Source organism: Cebidichthys violaceus, unplaced genomic scaffold (assembly GCF_023349555.1).
Source record: "Cebidichthys violaceus isolate CVI_PGR_0920_01 unplaced genomic scaffold, fCebVio1.0.p SCAF_6, whole genome shotgun sequence".
NCBI classification, from domain to species: Eukaryota; Metazoa; Chordata; class Actinopteri; order Perciformes; family Stichaeidae; genus Cebidichthys; species Cebidichthys violaceus.
The window spans coordinates 1,613,934-1,627,784 of NW_027176816.1; the positions used below are offsets into that span (position 1 = coordinate 1,613,934).

Below are 13,851 nucleotides of genomic sequence, written 5' to 3' on the forward strand. Positions count from 1 at the left end.
AACAACACGCCACAAACCACTGAATACAAATGAAAGGAGATACAAAGATTTAACTATAAGATTAGATGGGTAATGCAAAATAACTGATTTCTATCAACAACAAAAATGGATAAAAAAAAGTGGTAAAGGGTGGCAAAAAAAAAAGTCTAAATATCACAACCAAGCCGTGAATATCTTCATAACCTTTACAAAAAATAAATCATAGCTCTATTAATAACGAAGAGAACAATAACTCAATATCTGTTACGAAAATATGAAGGAATTCAACCTTTTTGTCTACATGACTGCATTTTCCTCTGCACCTATCCACCAGTGTGCATTAGATAACACTTATTTTAAAATGTACACATGCGTCACTGAGCATTACACCTGGGACCTCCAAACAGTCTCAGATTTTAATGAGAGCGTCTGTGCTGAGGGAAAGTTGCTTGGGAGTAAGTTGTGGTAGAAAGCAGTCACAGCAGTACAGCTACTCGCAGTTACAGCAGTACAACTACTCGCAGTTACAAAACTTGGCATGACAACAAATAACCACAAAGATTATAACACCTAGAATAAAGTTGGATATTATGATGACCAAATGAGAGTAATAAACCCACCAAACTGCGGTCCCACCGGCAAAAGATCTTCATTTTGAAACGTTTAGTGCGTTCCAACAACATTGAAAAGCCAAAAAAAGGCATATATATATATATATATATATATATATATATATATATATATAAAAATAGACTCCAAAAAAATCAGATGTCTCAGAGTAGAAGCATGCCTGCCTTCACTCTCTCACAGCGGAGGTCAACGAATCTTGTCGCTGCAGTGCGTAATTCCAACACTGACATGTGAGCCCTCCACTAGAGCCACCTGCCTTCCGCCCTGTGAGCCTCCGAGGATTAGGACAAATTACCATACAGCTGCCAATGTATCCGCGGACAGGGTGCTGAGGAAGAATAGTGGACTACACTACGTGGTGCTGTGGCTGCTCTCGACCCGAAACACAAGCAGGCTGCGTTGACACTTCTGCGCCTGGGTCTGCTTCAGTTTTACAACTCCCTAAACACACCTCCCCCGCTGACGAAGGAGGGAGTTTCAGTCCCCTGTTGACCCAGAGGGAATCTATCTGGCAGGCTGCCCAGACCACCAAAACAAACACCACTCAGGGCTTGATTTACCATCTCCTGTCTACTCACAAGTGCAACGCGAGTTTGAAATCTGTCGGTAGTCAATGCCGCTTACCTTCAGCTGTCAGACGCCTCTCTTCTCTGAATACAACATCACCAACATGCGAGGCAACACTCAAACAAGATGTGCACTGGGGTGGTACTCTGCAAATCTCTCAAGCCCACGACAAAGACCATCTATTTTTAATGATGCAACGTCACACACAGACAGAAAATGAACATCAGTGAATTATTGAGCGGGCTGGGAAACAACGACTTCCAAATGTTTGGAAGCAAGTAAGCAAATTGTTGTGTGTGTGTGTGTGGAGCAGCGGTAACGCTGGATGATGCGGATAACATGTCCCGATGCTTCATCCACCTGCCGTAGAGCGCTCGGGTCGACCTACAGGCTATTGCGACAGAGCACCAACGGCAACCGGTGAAGCCAGTCGGTAGCACTGATCGCTCGGTCTGCTGCGATGTGTTTGTTTATCGTCTGCAGGATCCTTCTGTGTGTCATTATCACAGCAAGCTCTCTCTACAAGACTGGCTTTGGGATTTCGTGCCCAACATACCTGCCTGACATCTGCTGAGCAGTCTTCAACTAATCCTCAACAGACCCGGTCGACATTGCTGTATAATTACAAAAGCCAATTTCAAGTACTAGACATTGATCATAAGAGGCAATAAACAGTTCACAGTCTTCCGGGATTGATTCAACAACAAACAGCCCAAAAACTGTGGAGATCAGAGAGCCTCAAGTGAATGCTTCACCTCCTCAACTCACTAATAGAGCTGGAGTGAAGGTACTGATCTCGTATGAAATCGGTACCAACCACGTCATGCTATAGCTTGTCGGGGGGAAAAAGGCTAAATATGCTCCGATCTGGCAAGGCCAATTTCACAGGTGTCCCTAGACCTGTCACCTCACAATATGTGAATCAAATGGGTTCTATGGCTACTCCTTTACAGACAGGAGCACTTTATGGTAATCCCATGCAGTTTGGGCTTGAATGTGTTATTCCCGCCTATTCTGAATATGGTTTATGCGTACTGGTGTCCCTTAACCGTCTTGGAATTGCATAAATTCGGTATGACTGGAAAAGCTAAGACTCTTGTGGATCCAATGAGCCCAATTGTATTGAAGTGTGACGATGTTATTCCCCAATGTAGCCATTTCACATAGTGAGACCACTTTTTTGAAACTTGACATCACTGTTTAAAATGACATATTGTGACATTTAATATAACCAAAGCCTTATGAAACTTTGTAACCACAAACTGGAGACCTAGGGCAGCAGTGCTTGCCACCCAATCGCTGAAAAAATATTTTGGAGGGATTTAGATTTTTCTCATTTCTCAAATATGGAAATTACCACAACTATTTTACAAACAAACCCATTATTTAAGAAAATGTAATGCAGATTAACTGATAATGAAAATATGTATTAGTTGTAGCCCTAAATCTTTTTATATATACTTACATTTTGTATATACATTTAATTGTGTACTGTGTGTGCCTTCTACTATATATCTCCTGGATGTTTACATCTGTGTTAAGATGTAGAGTGTTGCTGTCCATCATAAAAACTACCATTCAACCAAATGCATTAAATCATGTTTTTACTACAACATCTATCTGGAGTTTCAAGCAGTAGAAATAAATCAAATGGGGGGGGGGGGGGGGCAGCATGCAGCATTGCGCTGGTGATGTAAAGGTAGGAATATAGAATAGCAGGAGGAGTCGACTGCCTTGAACAGGACTTCTCCATTAAATCTGAGGTTAAAAATGAATGGCGCTGGCATTTAGATGTTTTCTGCTGCACTGTGCACAGATCCAGCAGCAGTGACAGCTGGAGCACTTTAACTCCCTTTCTGCTCTCCTGGTTTAAAGGCTGACCCGCCGCCCTGTGTAAGTTTACACAAGGCTTATTGCACATGCTCGATGCGATGGAGAAGAAAAGAAATAAGAAAAAAAAAAATCTCTTTAAAGGAAGTAGAGAAGAATAACAAAGTATGCCACGCTGTTCTAAAAGCAGCGGTGAACAAAGAACAACAAATGCAATGACATGTCACAATTTTGTGCATGAATAAATCTAAAATCTGTCATGTAATATACCAGATTCAGACAGTGAACATACAGGGTGACAACAACAATTACATTGTCATCTATTTCAGGACACTGCAATTATCCCTATTCAATAGGCAGAGGGCGAAGAAGTACTCCGATCAAGAAAAGTAGCAATACCACAGTGTAGAAATACTCCGTTACAAGGAGAAGTCCTACAATCAAAATCTTCTTTAAGTAAAAGCACAAAAGTATTAGTAAAAAAGTACTTATATGTCTCACACACACACTACTGGATTATAATTATTGATGCATTAACGTGTTTCTCACTATTTTAATGGCTCATTTTAAGAACTGTATACACTGCCAAGTGGCTTAATTCATAATAATATATCAGAATTCATTAGTTGATTTATATTTTGTATTAATTATCTAAATCTCCAAAGTAACTAATGTTGTATAATAAATGAAGTACAGTAGAAATACAGAGAAAATACTCAAGTAAAGTACAACTACCTGAATATTGTATGTGACTTTCCACCACTGGCAATAGGCGATGTGACAGACGTTTCTATACAGGCCGCTCAAACAAAGACCTGAGTTTCTAATTGTTCTTCTATAAATGATTCAGGGTTTACTTCAGCTTGCCCTCGAGGCTTTTGAAGCCCGACTACATCTTGAAGAAAACTTCAAAGGGTTTTGTAAATGTCCTGTGCTAACAGAGTGGGCTCTGCCGCACCGACCCGTCCCCCAACGCACTAAACCAGAGATTCAGAGGAGAAAACAAATGTGGGAGCACTCACCTGCATGAGGGTCTGAGAGGAGATGGTGGCATTGGAAACAGAAGAGCAGAAGAAGAGACAAATACAGCGTTAGAACCACATGGCTAGTTTAGGTGGAGATAATACAATAATCTTGCCGCTTCAATGCACCTCTGATTATCCTCCTTACTGGTCTACCGGCAATGAAGCTGCCCACAATAAAACATCACCCACCACCACAACATGTTCTCACCATTCAGATTTTAATGCTAGCTTCAACTCCCCGACCTTGTATATTTACAACCACAGTACACGTCCCTTTGGTGATGGACGGTGCATGATGCTCAGTGTCTAACAGCTCGGGCAAAAACAGATCAATAACGAGCCCCACATGTGACCCGGCCCTTCCCCGTGGCTCTATCCACGGCACAGACCACAGAGCCTGGAGGGAGAGTTCCTGACCGGAGCTGTCTGACAGATGGTCACTGATCCTGGGGTACACAGGAGCCAGACACTGGCCCGCTGGAAATGAGGCTTTCTGAATTATTAACTAAAAAGATATCAGACAAGGAGTGCACCATATATGTATTTACTCACGCACCAAGAGATAATATACCCATAGAGCCTATTTAAATCCATCCAATAGTTCAGATATTTCACTAAAAACGATAAAAAAAAAATGAAGTCATGGTGGAGGATCCCCAAAGTCAGAGGGATTCATTTAAAACCTGCTCATCAGCACTAACAGAAGATAATGTGCTGACTATCTACAGCAGACGACAGAGGGATTAATATCTCTTAAAAGCACTTAATTCCACCTGATTTTAATGCTTAAATCAATGCCTGGACTTTGTTAGGGGGGATTAATCAAACACTTCCCAGCTGCCCAGGTCTAATCCCTCCCCAGTCACAACAGATGCACTGGGCCAAGTGGCAGACTGGATCTTGGAGGTGAGCTGTAAGCACATTAACGGCCTGTTAAATTCTCAGTTAACAGCTCATCGTCAACCTGCCAAGAAGTAGCATCAGGTAAAAAAAAAAAAAAAACTGCACACTGAGCAAAAAAAAAGTAGAAGAGGTTCCTCACAACTTATAGTTGTGCTGACGATGGTCCTACGCCTGAAACTTTCGTCTCACTTTTTGCACATGCGGTAGATTTATTCTTTTTTGCATCTGAAGAGCCTCCTCTACTTTTTATTCGATGAGCAAGAACATACTGAAGCCATATCAGGGTCTCAGCAAGAGACTCTACGTTAAATTTAAACCTTTTTAACACCACAGAAAATGCAATCTAACGCCTGTCAAATCGGACAGATTATGAGAGTATGATTGGAAAACCAATCGAAGAAAATGCTCTGGAATGAATTATTATTATATTACATTTTATTCAGTAATTCACAGAAGTATGTAACAGTAATTCCTAATGATGTAATTATTTAAATAAACACAACATGCACTGGGATTAGCGGCAGAAAATAGATTTAGAAATAAAAAAATATTATTTCAGTAAAACCGACACGTGTTCATTATGAGACAATGAGTTCCTAGTTACTGCAGCTAGCTGTGGGGACAGTGTTTGCTACAGATCTGATGTTGCACAATCCACTCTGGCAACAATCTCACTTTTAGTTAATAGGTGTGTAACATTGGTGTATAACAGCACGCAGTAGGATACAAATACATGTTAGAACTGACGTTACAGCCTGCAGCGCTTTTCAAACCAATGCTCTTGAAGATCTCAGATATACCCTGCAATTTTTTGGTATACTTCTTTACAATTCTTAATTGATTGATCTAAAAAGAAAAAAAAAGCAGGAACCCACCCGCTGCTGAATGGTTGCATGTTTATGCTCCATTTCCCTCTTCTCCATGGCTGAATCAATCACCAGCTGATCCAGCTGAAAGTCACAGATACAAAAAAAAGAAAAACAAGTTCAGTGTTTCTGAAGGGACATCCGGCCAAATGTACATCCTGTGAAACTCTCCATTTCGAGGTGATACTGATATATCGTACAGTACACTACTGATATATGGTAGCAGTAAAGGCAGCGCCAGAGAAGCTGACTGCAACAGTTTCCTCCTGCACAAACAGGCTTAGCCTCCAATTGCATGTTAGGTCAGTGTTTGGTAATGAAGCATCGATTCTCCTGCAGCGGACAACCTGCTGTGACAAACAAGTTAGTTCACAATAACGTGTTTGTGCACCAATAAAATATCGGTTTGAACTCTAATAGATCCTTTTTATTGAATGCGAAGAGGACGCTTTATATTCGGCGCAATACACCAAAAATCAGATCAAAACTCCAACGTATCAATCAACGATGACACATTACGCAACTGCGTCTCGTCGACAGTTCAAAGGAGGATCAAACCGGTTCAAATGGAGACAGAGCGCATGAGGGAAGTGACGATGGTGAAGATGCTTTGCTCACCTCAGTAGCCAGTTTCTTCATGTACGGGTCGATCTCATCCAGCAGGTTGTAGCCCTGCTGGAACAGCGAGTACTGGGCGTGCATGAATGACAGCATCTGGGTGAGACAGAGGCAGTTGTTTTTGTTACACTATGAAGTGCTGCGACGCTGCAGATGACTCTTTTTTGTGTGGAATATATATATATATATTTATATCATATAAAGACGCAGGTGTTTGTGTGTGTGTGTGTTGACTCACAGCATCTAGGATCTCAAATTTCTTCTTCGCCTGCAGGACATTGATCTGCAGGAAAAAAAAGACAGACATGCGTTTCTAAATGTGAATAATAGATCAGACTGTCTGGAGTATTGATTATTGTTTGATGTACATCCACAACAACACAGGCTAATGAGATAACTCCATCTAGTGGACAATATTTGTCCTTTCCTAATGCCAACCTTAATTTGAGTTAACTCTGACAAAGACAAAGTACTGTAGTTAAAGTACTGTACAAATATGAGGTACTTGTAGACTATAGAATATAATGTCTTTTAATAATGTTGAGGTTTGGACTGTTAATTGGACATAAACATTGTGAAGGTGTCACTTTGAACTCTGGGTAAATGTGACAGCATTTCAACACCAAATCAATGAATGGAGAAAATAACATGAAGACATCATGTTGTTTTTGGAATGTTTGCAGTCTGAGCTATCTTTAACGTGACGGAGCCGTCACCTCATGTAGAGACAACATCACAACTACTTTGTTAGACTAATTTAATGTTTCCCTCAAGTTGGGCTTTAAAAAAAAAACTAAATATCAAAAGGGAGAGAACAAATGGACAAGCGATCACATTTTCATTATTAAGCGGCAACAATATTTTTTGTTCCTGCAAACAAAAGCAGACGCCTGGTTTACTTTTAGAAGTTAGTGTTGATCTCTTATAACAGTCACAGTGTGATGTCAGTACTTTTACTCAAGCAGAAGATCTGAATACTTCCTCCACAATTGCAAACCTCCAAATGTCCCAGCACGGAAAAAACACACTGCCATCAACAAACCGTCCGGCATTTCATGAGTCAAAAGCCTTTGCATTGTACAACGCAACCCTAAATAACGTTTTGTGCTACATTTAAGAGGTCACTTATACATATAGCACATCTCCCTACAGCTTTGACCTTTTCTGCCTTGAGACACTTTCAATCAAGACTCAAAAGGGTTAACGTGTGTGAGAGCAGTGAGAGAAAGCTGCCAGCAGACAGAATGAAGAACAGAAAAGAGGGCAGGGCCATCACACTGAATCAGTCTCTTTGTTCCCCCCCCCCCCCACCCCCAGGCGGTCATGGGTAGGAGGTTACAACTTGTGGGCTAAATAAACTGCATGCTGCATATGAACAGATGAACAGAGAGGAGAATGTGTCACACAGGAAGACGGACGGACGCAGACATCACTGCAGGCTAAAAGGGCTACGTCATGGCCACTCCCCCCCCCCCCCCCCCCGATCGTACAGGCAGGATGAGTCCCTCTAGTGGGACACAATTTGCAACGAACCCAAGACTATTTTGAAACAGGTGTCAACACTTTCAGAGGAGGTCGAACAACACATCGTATGAACTAGTTCTGTTTGAGCGTAAAACACAATCTCGGCTCATAGTCCTCAGGCTGTACGTTGCAAACGGGAACTGCTGGTAACCAAAGCAGCGTGACTTTTCATGATGCAGCATTTGCTGTAGGCTTGAAACATGAAGGTGTGGATAGTTTTACATTCACTACTCACTACTTGTTTGGCAGTGCTGGAATAAAAGCTTGGCTTTTGTTGATCAGGTGTTATTTCTATCTCGTGATCCTGCTACTTTTGGTGACTTGACAGCAGACGCAAAACTAAGGAGTTGAAGTTAGGGATCGTCGTGTCCTCAATCAAGGATTCATAGAGACGTTGTCTAACCTGTAGTACGTAGTCCAGAGCGAGGTGACGGAAACACTTGCGAGTGATGCTGAGAGTGCCGCCGGCCTCCTCCACCTCGTGAGGCTTGTTCTTCGGCGCCTGAGCATTCTTCACCTGAGCTATTTCCATGTCCTCGCGCACTCTGTCGAAGTGCTTCTTGGTCTCCTTGAACTTCCGCACATCCCTAAAAGACACAGTTAGGAGGTGAGACGTCGGTAAATGCACACTGGATCACAAAGCAAACTACAGTTCAGTTCAGAAGAATTACAGATTTTTGGGGATATTTAGCGTCATCACAAAGTCCATATGAGGTCACAGGTAGCCGTGAGGTTACACTGCATTGTTCATGATACGTCTGTGACAACGGATCCTGGCTGGTAAAGGTGGTTTAATATTTAAAAAACACCAAAAAGGCTTTCGGGGGTAACAAGGGTACATCTGCTCTTTAAAAGGTTCAGGACCTTCTGGTTTTTAATAGCTGTGTTGAATATTTTAAACATCTGAAAGTCCTGCGGGGATACCTGAATGAAGCGCCGTAAATTGTAAGTTTACTCACTCTTTCACAAAGTTGTGCAACTGCTGCTTTACAGACCGCTGAGCTTGATCAAAGAGGATCTGAAACAGATGAAAAGAAGGGATTAACATCACTAAGATGAACGTCTTAATGATGTTTTTGAAACGCATGAAGAATTTGTATAACCCTTAGGAGTTCATATCTAAACTAGAGCTGAAACAATTAGTCCATCACTCAGTTTTGAGTTATCTTTTGATAATAGATTTATATACATTTTTATGCATAATGCCACATATTATGTCAGCTTCCAAAATATAAGGATTTGCTGCTTTTCTTTGTCTTGTGTGATAGAAAATTGTATTTCTTTAGCTTCTGACATTCTATAGAAAATAAATATGAAGATTAATCAAGAAAATAATAGCAGATTAATCAATAATGATAAGCATTTCAAATCAAACAAGAACTGTAAAACCATACATCAGAAAACCACATTTCTTTTGACAACTGTAGCTAAAAGGCCCTTTTCAAATTAGGATTTTACATAAAAGAAATATATAAGTAATAAAAATCATTGTTGGAGATCAAACCAGTGGTCCACGACTTTTTTGACTTGTGACGCCTTCAAAGAAAGACGTGTCTACTCAGGCTCCCTGGTCACGTCTCAGATGTCTCAGATGTCTCAGATGTCTACGAGTTGTTAGCGGATCCACCAAAGAAACATTTCCTCTCTAAACTCACATAGTCTCATTTAAATAAATGCATAAAATCCAAACAGGCCAAATTATCCAATAGTTCACAAAAAAATCAAAAGAAGGTATAAAAGAAGTTTCTTCTTTCCTACCCCGGTAACCATCTCACAACCTCTCAGATTTATTATGCATGTTTTTTGCACAACCTAAAGCATGTTGCCATTTCTCATTCAAAGTGATACAACTTTTGGAGGGAAAACAACATTGCGCTACAGTCAAACCCTCAATGCATTTCTAACCAACAGAGGGCGACAAAGCACAACGCTTTTTCCGCATGATGCTCGCAAAACGATTGCAAATCAGCCTTTTAATGCCCGTTGGAATGGTGGCGAAATCCCACTCGGACTCAAACTACACCCGCTGCTACACAATAACACTCTCGCCTTCTTTTCCGTGTTTTACATTCAAGGTCCCTCCTCCTCTGTTTCGCCCTCTGAGCACATCCTCTGTGATGCTGCTGCTGCTGCTGCTGCTGCTGCTGCTGCTAAATAGGTCACTCGGACCGAGAGGGAGGGAGGAAGCGAGTGAGAGTGAGGAGAGGCGGGGAGGCTTTTGGTACAATGTGACACTGCAGAGTCCGCATCCAAAGCAGACTCAAAGTGAACCCAAATTGTCAGAGCCCATGTGCTAAACTGAGCAGCTAGATTGGTTAAGGGGTTTGCATCCTCATCCTGCCTGAATAATTGGATATACAACTGTGGGTGCGGATTAGAAGATTTGCAAGGATGCCATAAAACTAAGCTTATGGGTGTTTTAACTCGGGGATTACAAGCACTGATGATGAGTGAGACACTTCACTCGCACTCTATTGTTGCCACTGTAGGCGTTGCACAGAGGGAGCCAACAGCCAGCATAACAGATAAGTAGAGAGGACTTAGAGTTGACCAGGCTTCAAAATAAAAAATGTGGCTGAGATGGAAGTGGTCATCGTATTCCTGTCACCAACTCTAAAAAGAGACGCGTTTGTTTTGATGGTGGGTTAAGGCTTCATTTTACTGCTCTATAAACTCTCTGGGCCCAAATAAGTGTGAGAGTGGAACAACAAAGCAGCCCTCCCATCCCGTTTGATGCTTCATCACATCGGAAAGCATCCACTTTCACTGTATGTGATTAACCAGCAAAGGAATTGCTCAAAGGCTGCACCAGACGCCGTCTTCTCCAACACACCAGTAACACACTAACAGGTGAGCCAACCTTTGTAGTCAAGTAATTAAAGTGCTGTTCCGTCACGCGTCACGTTCAAAGGCTGTTTGGCTGCAGAAAGGGTTTGATTGTGCACGTGTGGTCAATCTGTTCTCCTGAACGCAGTTTAAAAAGCGTCAAGTGCAGCCTTGTGCCATCGAGGTCTCCCACAAACACGCAAGGACTCCAAGCGGTGTGCAGAGGCCATAAACACGCGGGTGTAAGATTAGGTCGGGCACCGTGCAGGGTGAGGTGTATGGAGGCTCAACGTAAACAACAATATTTAAAAGTAGTCAAGTCACCAAGCACACAGAGATTGTGTGTGTGTGTGTGTGTGTGTGTGTGTGTGTGTGTGTGTGTGTGTGTGTGAGAGAGAGTGGTGGCAGAAAGACTGCTGTGAGACTTCCTGGCTCTGGGGGTAGTGCAGCCTTTAGCATTCCTGAGCTGCTTTTGTGGCAAGTTGACACCCTACTTTCATTGGCCAAGATGCCAGAGGTTGTCTCAGATGTTTACTCGCCCGACTGCAGGATTAACAATACACCACCTAAAGGTACCGTATACAATTCGCCTGAAGGAATATTGATGGTTTGATGGTCCAATAATGTGTGAAATATCGTATGTATTATATACTGGATGAATTGTCATGAAAATAGGACATCCGTGGTTCCCAGAGGTTTGTTCTAAATGACTTGCGTGAGTTGCGTCATATATAAGTTATAATCTCCACTTGCAGGTGATAAGTCTAAAACTGAAAACTTTTTTTGAGTGACACCCTGTTTTGTTTGTATATTATTCACGCAGAAAGGACAAACATGCACAAGCACACAATAAGGAGACACACGCTCCCATCTATGGTTTACAAGTGAAATACATAAGGATGAGCAGAACGAGAAGGAGAAATCAATTAAAAAATGTTCTATTAGCTATAATGACCCATGAGCTAACGGTCACGGTCTTTATGATAGGTGGGTTAGCTAGTTGATTATGTTATCAATAAGCTCTGACTGTGACTATAGACTTTCAGTCGTTATGAACAAAAGAAACCTTTTTGTTTGGATTCAAAATCTGACAATCATAAGTCGGATTATCATATTTAACAGACGGGTCAAACACACAAAATGTTGTTATGTGATCGGACAAAGAAAACACTGTCAAACATGTACGGAAGTAAGTAAGTAAGTTCAGGAATATCTGGCACATCTTCCACGGCCTGTTATCAGAGCTGAGGAGCGAGACGGCCACAAACACCCTCACAATGGACTACTGTACCTGTTTGCCTCTCATTCCACAGGCATGTCGGGACACAGACTGATCTAATGAAAGCAGTCGAGCAATAATCTTCAGCCAAAGCGGCTCCCAAACAGGAGTGTGGGAAAAAAAAAAAAAAAGTTTTGAAACTTTATATCCAGGCAGTTTGAGTGATCATACCTGAACTACTCTGCTTCATTCGGTCAGCCAGTCTTCTGATGCTGCTGATTTGGTTATAGATCATAAAAACATCTAGGGTTTTCTCCTCTGCTTATTTTAGATCAAAGCAGAGAGTAAGCTGAAGTATACACTCAATGGCCACTTTATTAGTTGTATTTACAATCTTGGCAGCAACAGTTCTGAAAAGTGAGGCCAATGCATAAGTGTCTTAAACGTACGTTCTTTCTAATATAAAATGCCCCTACTTCTCACTTGAGCTATTACTTCAGTTACCATTGTAAACATGAGTTTATGGTCTCGATAGCTAGTTTCAAGTCTTCTTTAAATACAGCATGATGTTCATTTCGCCAATTATGGTCCCATTTAGAGTAAAATAAACCATAAAGCAGGGTCTGCTTTAGGGCGTATGATTTTGTAAACATAGAATCCATGGTACCGAGTGTAAATGTAAAGAGGAAAGTCCATGTAACACTAGAATAACTTGGAACATATGATTTATTCGTTATTGATCTATTGTGTGGTGAATCTGTCCATGCAATGCAGATCAAAATGTCTGGTATTCATACTGCTAAAGTCTAATCTTATTATTATCAAGACCAATGAACAGCTGTCAATATTAAGTATTTAAGGAACACAATAAAGTGTTGGGGCAGACATAGCAGTGTTTACTTAAGTATCAGTTTCTCTGTCAGGCCACTGTAAAGACTTATCGTTTTCATATAGTTCTACTCACTGAAAAAAGGACGCGGTTGTAGTCTGTAAGGAATGAGAAGGATTGCAGCTGCAGACAGAAACAGCTTCCTGCTGTGTCTCTCTTTGTTTTCCAGTTTCCAAATATAACTGAGAGACACTAGCGTTGGCATCTCACATGGGAATACACTCATTCAGCATGCACAGCCTCCTGCATGTAAGGGAAAATGTACTTGAAAATAATACGTAATTATAACCTAGATTCCTACATCCATCCATGCCTCCTCTCCACCTACTGCACATATAATCCTATCTATAATCCTATAGCAGCTCAGATGTTAAGTCTCTCTTTGCATCTCTGTGTCAGGCTCCTCTCATTCTAATGGATGTTCGGAGAGTCAAACATAAGTCAATAATTTATTGAGTATTCATATGGAGTTTCATGCTTGAATTAAACAGCGACTGTTAAAATCTTGGCCTGATTCTGGTGATGTTTCTGAAGGGAAAAGACGCGCAGGCTCGGAGCTAAAGTTAAAAAAAAAAAAAGGAGCAATACTTGGCCTCACCTTCATACAAACAGAGTCTGTTTGTTCTGTTGTGTGGTGCTAAACTAGCAAAAGAGAGCTGAGTGATCAGGAAATGGAGGGAAACGAGGGCCGAGACTCTTTCATACTTTTCTTGGATCTGCAGCGTTTGCTTGTCGGAGCTCACGTCCTTGTGCGCGTTCAATTTACGCGTTTATTTGAACGCGTCTCAAAAGGCATCCGAGCGTGGCCGCAACAAGGGCAGTTGGCACTCAGCGGTCCCATTTGTACGGTGCCATTTCATATTGCATATGTAAGTGGCAGCTGCATGACAGAAGCATGCGCGCAGAGGGACATCCGTCACAAGTAGCAGACTTAACCATCATCATATCTTATTCATGGGAGCCCTGCTGGAGTCC

The 13,851-nt window shown here is 41.6% G+C and overlaps 1 protein-coding gene across 3 annotated transcripts in view; it reads right to left on the reverse strand.

Moving 5' to 3' along the window:
* The window catches only part of LOC137889275 (arf-GAP with coiled-coil, ANK repeat and PH domain-containing protein 3-like), a 64,956-nt gene that overhangs the window by 16,486 nt on the left and 34,619 nt on the right, over positions 1 to 13,851 (reverse strand). For all 3 annotated transcript variants that reach the window (XM_068733054.1, XM_068733055.1, XM_068733053.1), the window contains exons 5-10: positions 8,902 to 8,960; positions 8,346 to 8,529; positions 6,657 to 6,701; positions 6,419 to 6,514; positions 5,810 to 5,884; positions 4,029 to 4,040 (exon numbers count right to left, since the gene is read on the reverse strand). In XM_068733054.1, coding sequence (XP_068589155.1) covers positions 4,029 to 4,040; positions 5,810 to 5,884; positions 6,419 to 6,514; positions 6,657 to 6,701; positions 8,346 to 8,529; positions 8,902 to 8,960 — 471 coding nt within the window. The remainder of the gene's footprint in view (positions 1 to 4,028; positions 4,041 to 5,809; positions 5,885 to 6,418; positions 6,515 to 6,656; positions 6,702 to 8,345; positions 8,530 to 8,901; positions 8,961 to 13,851) is intronic.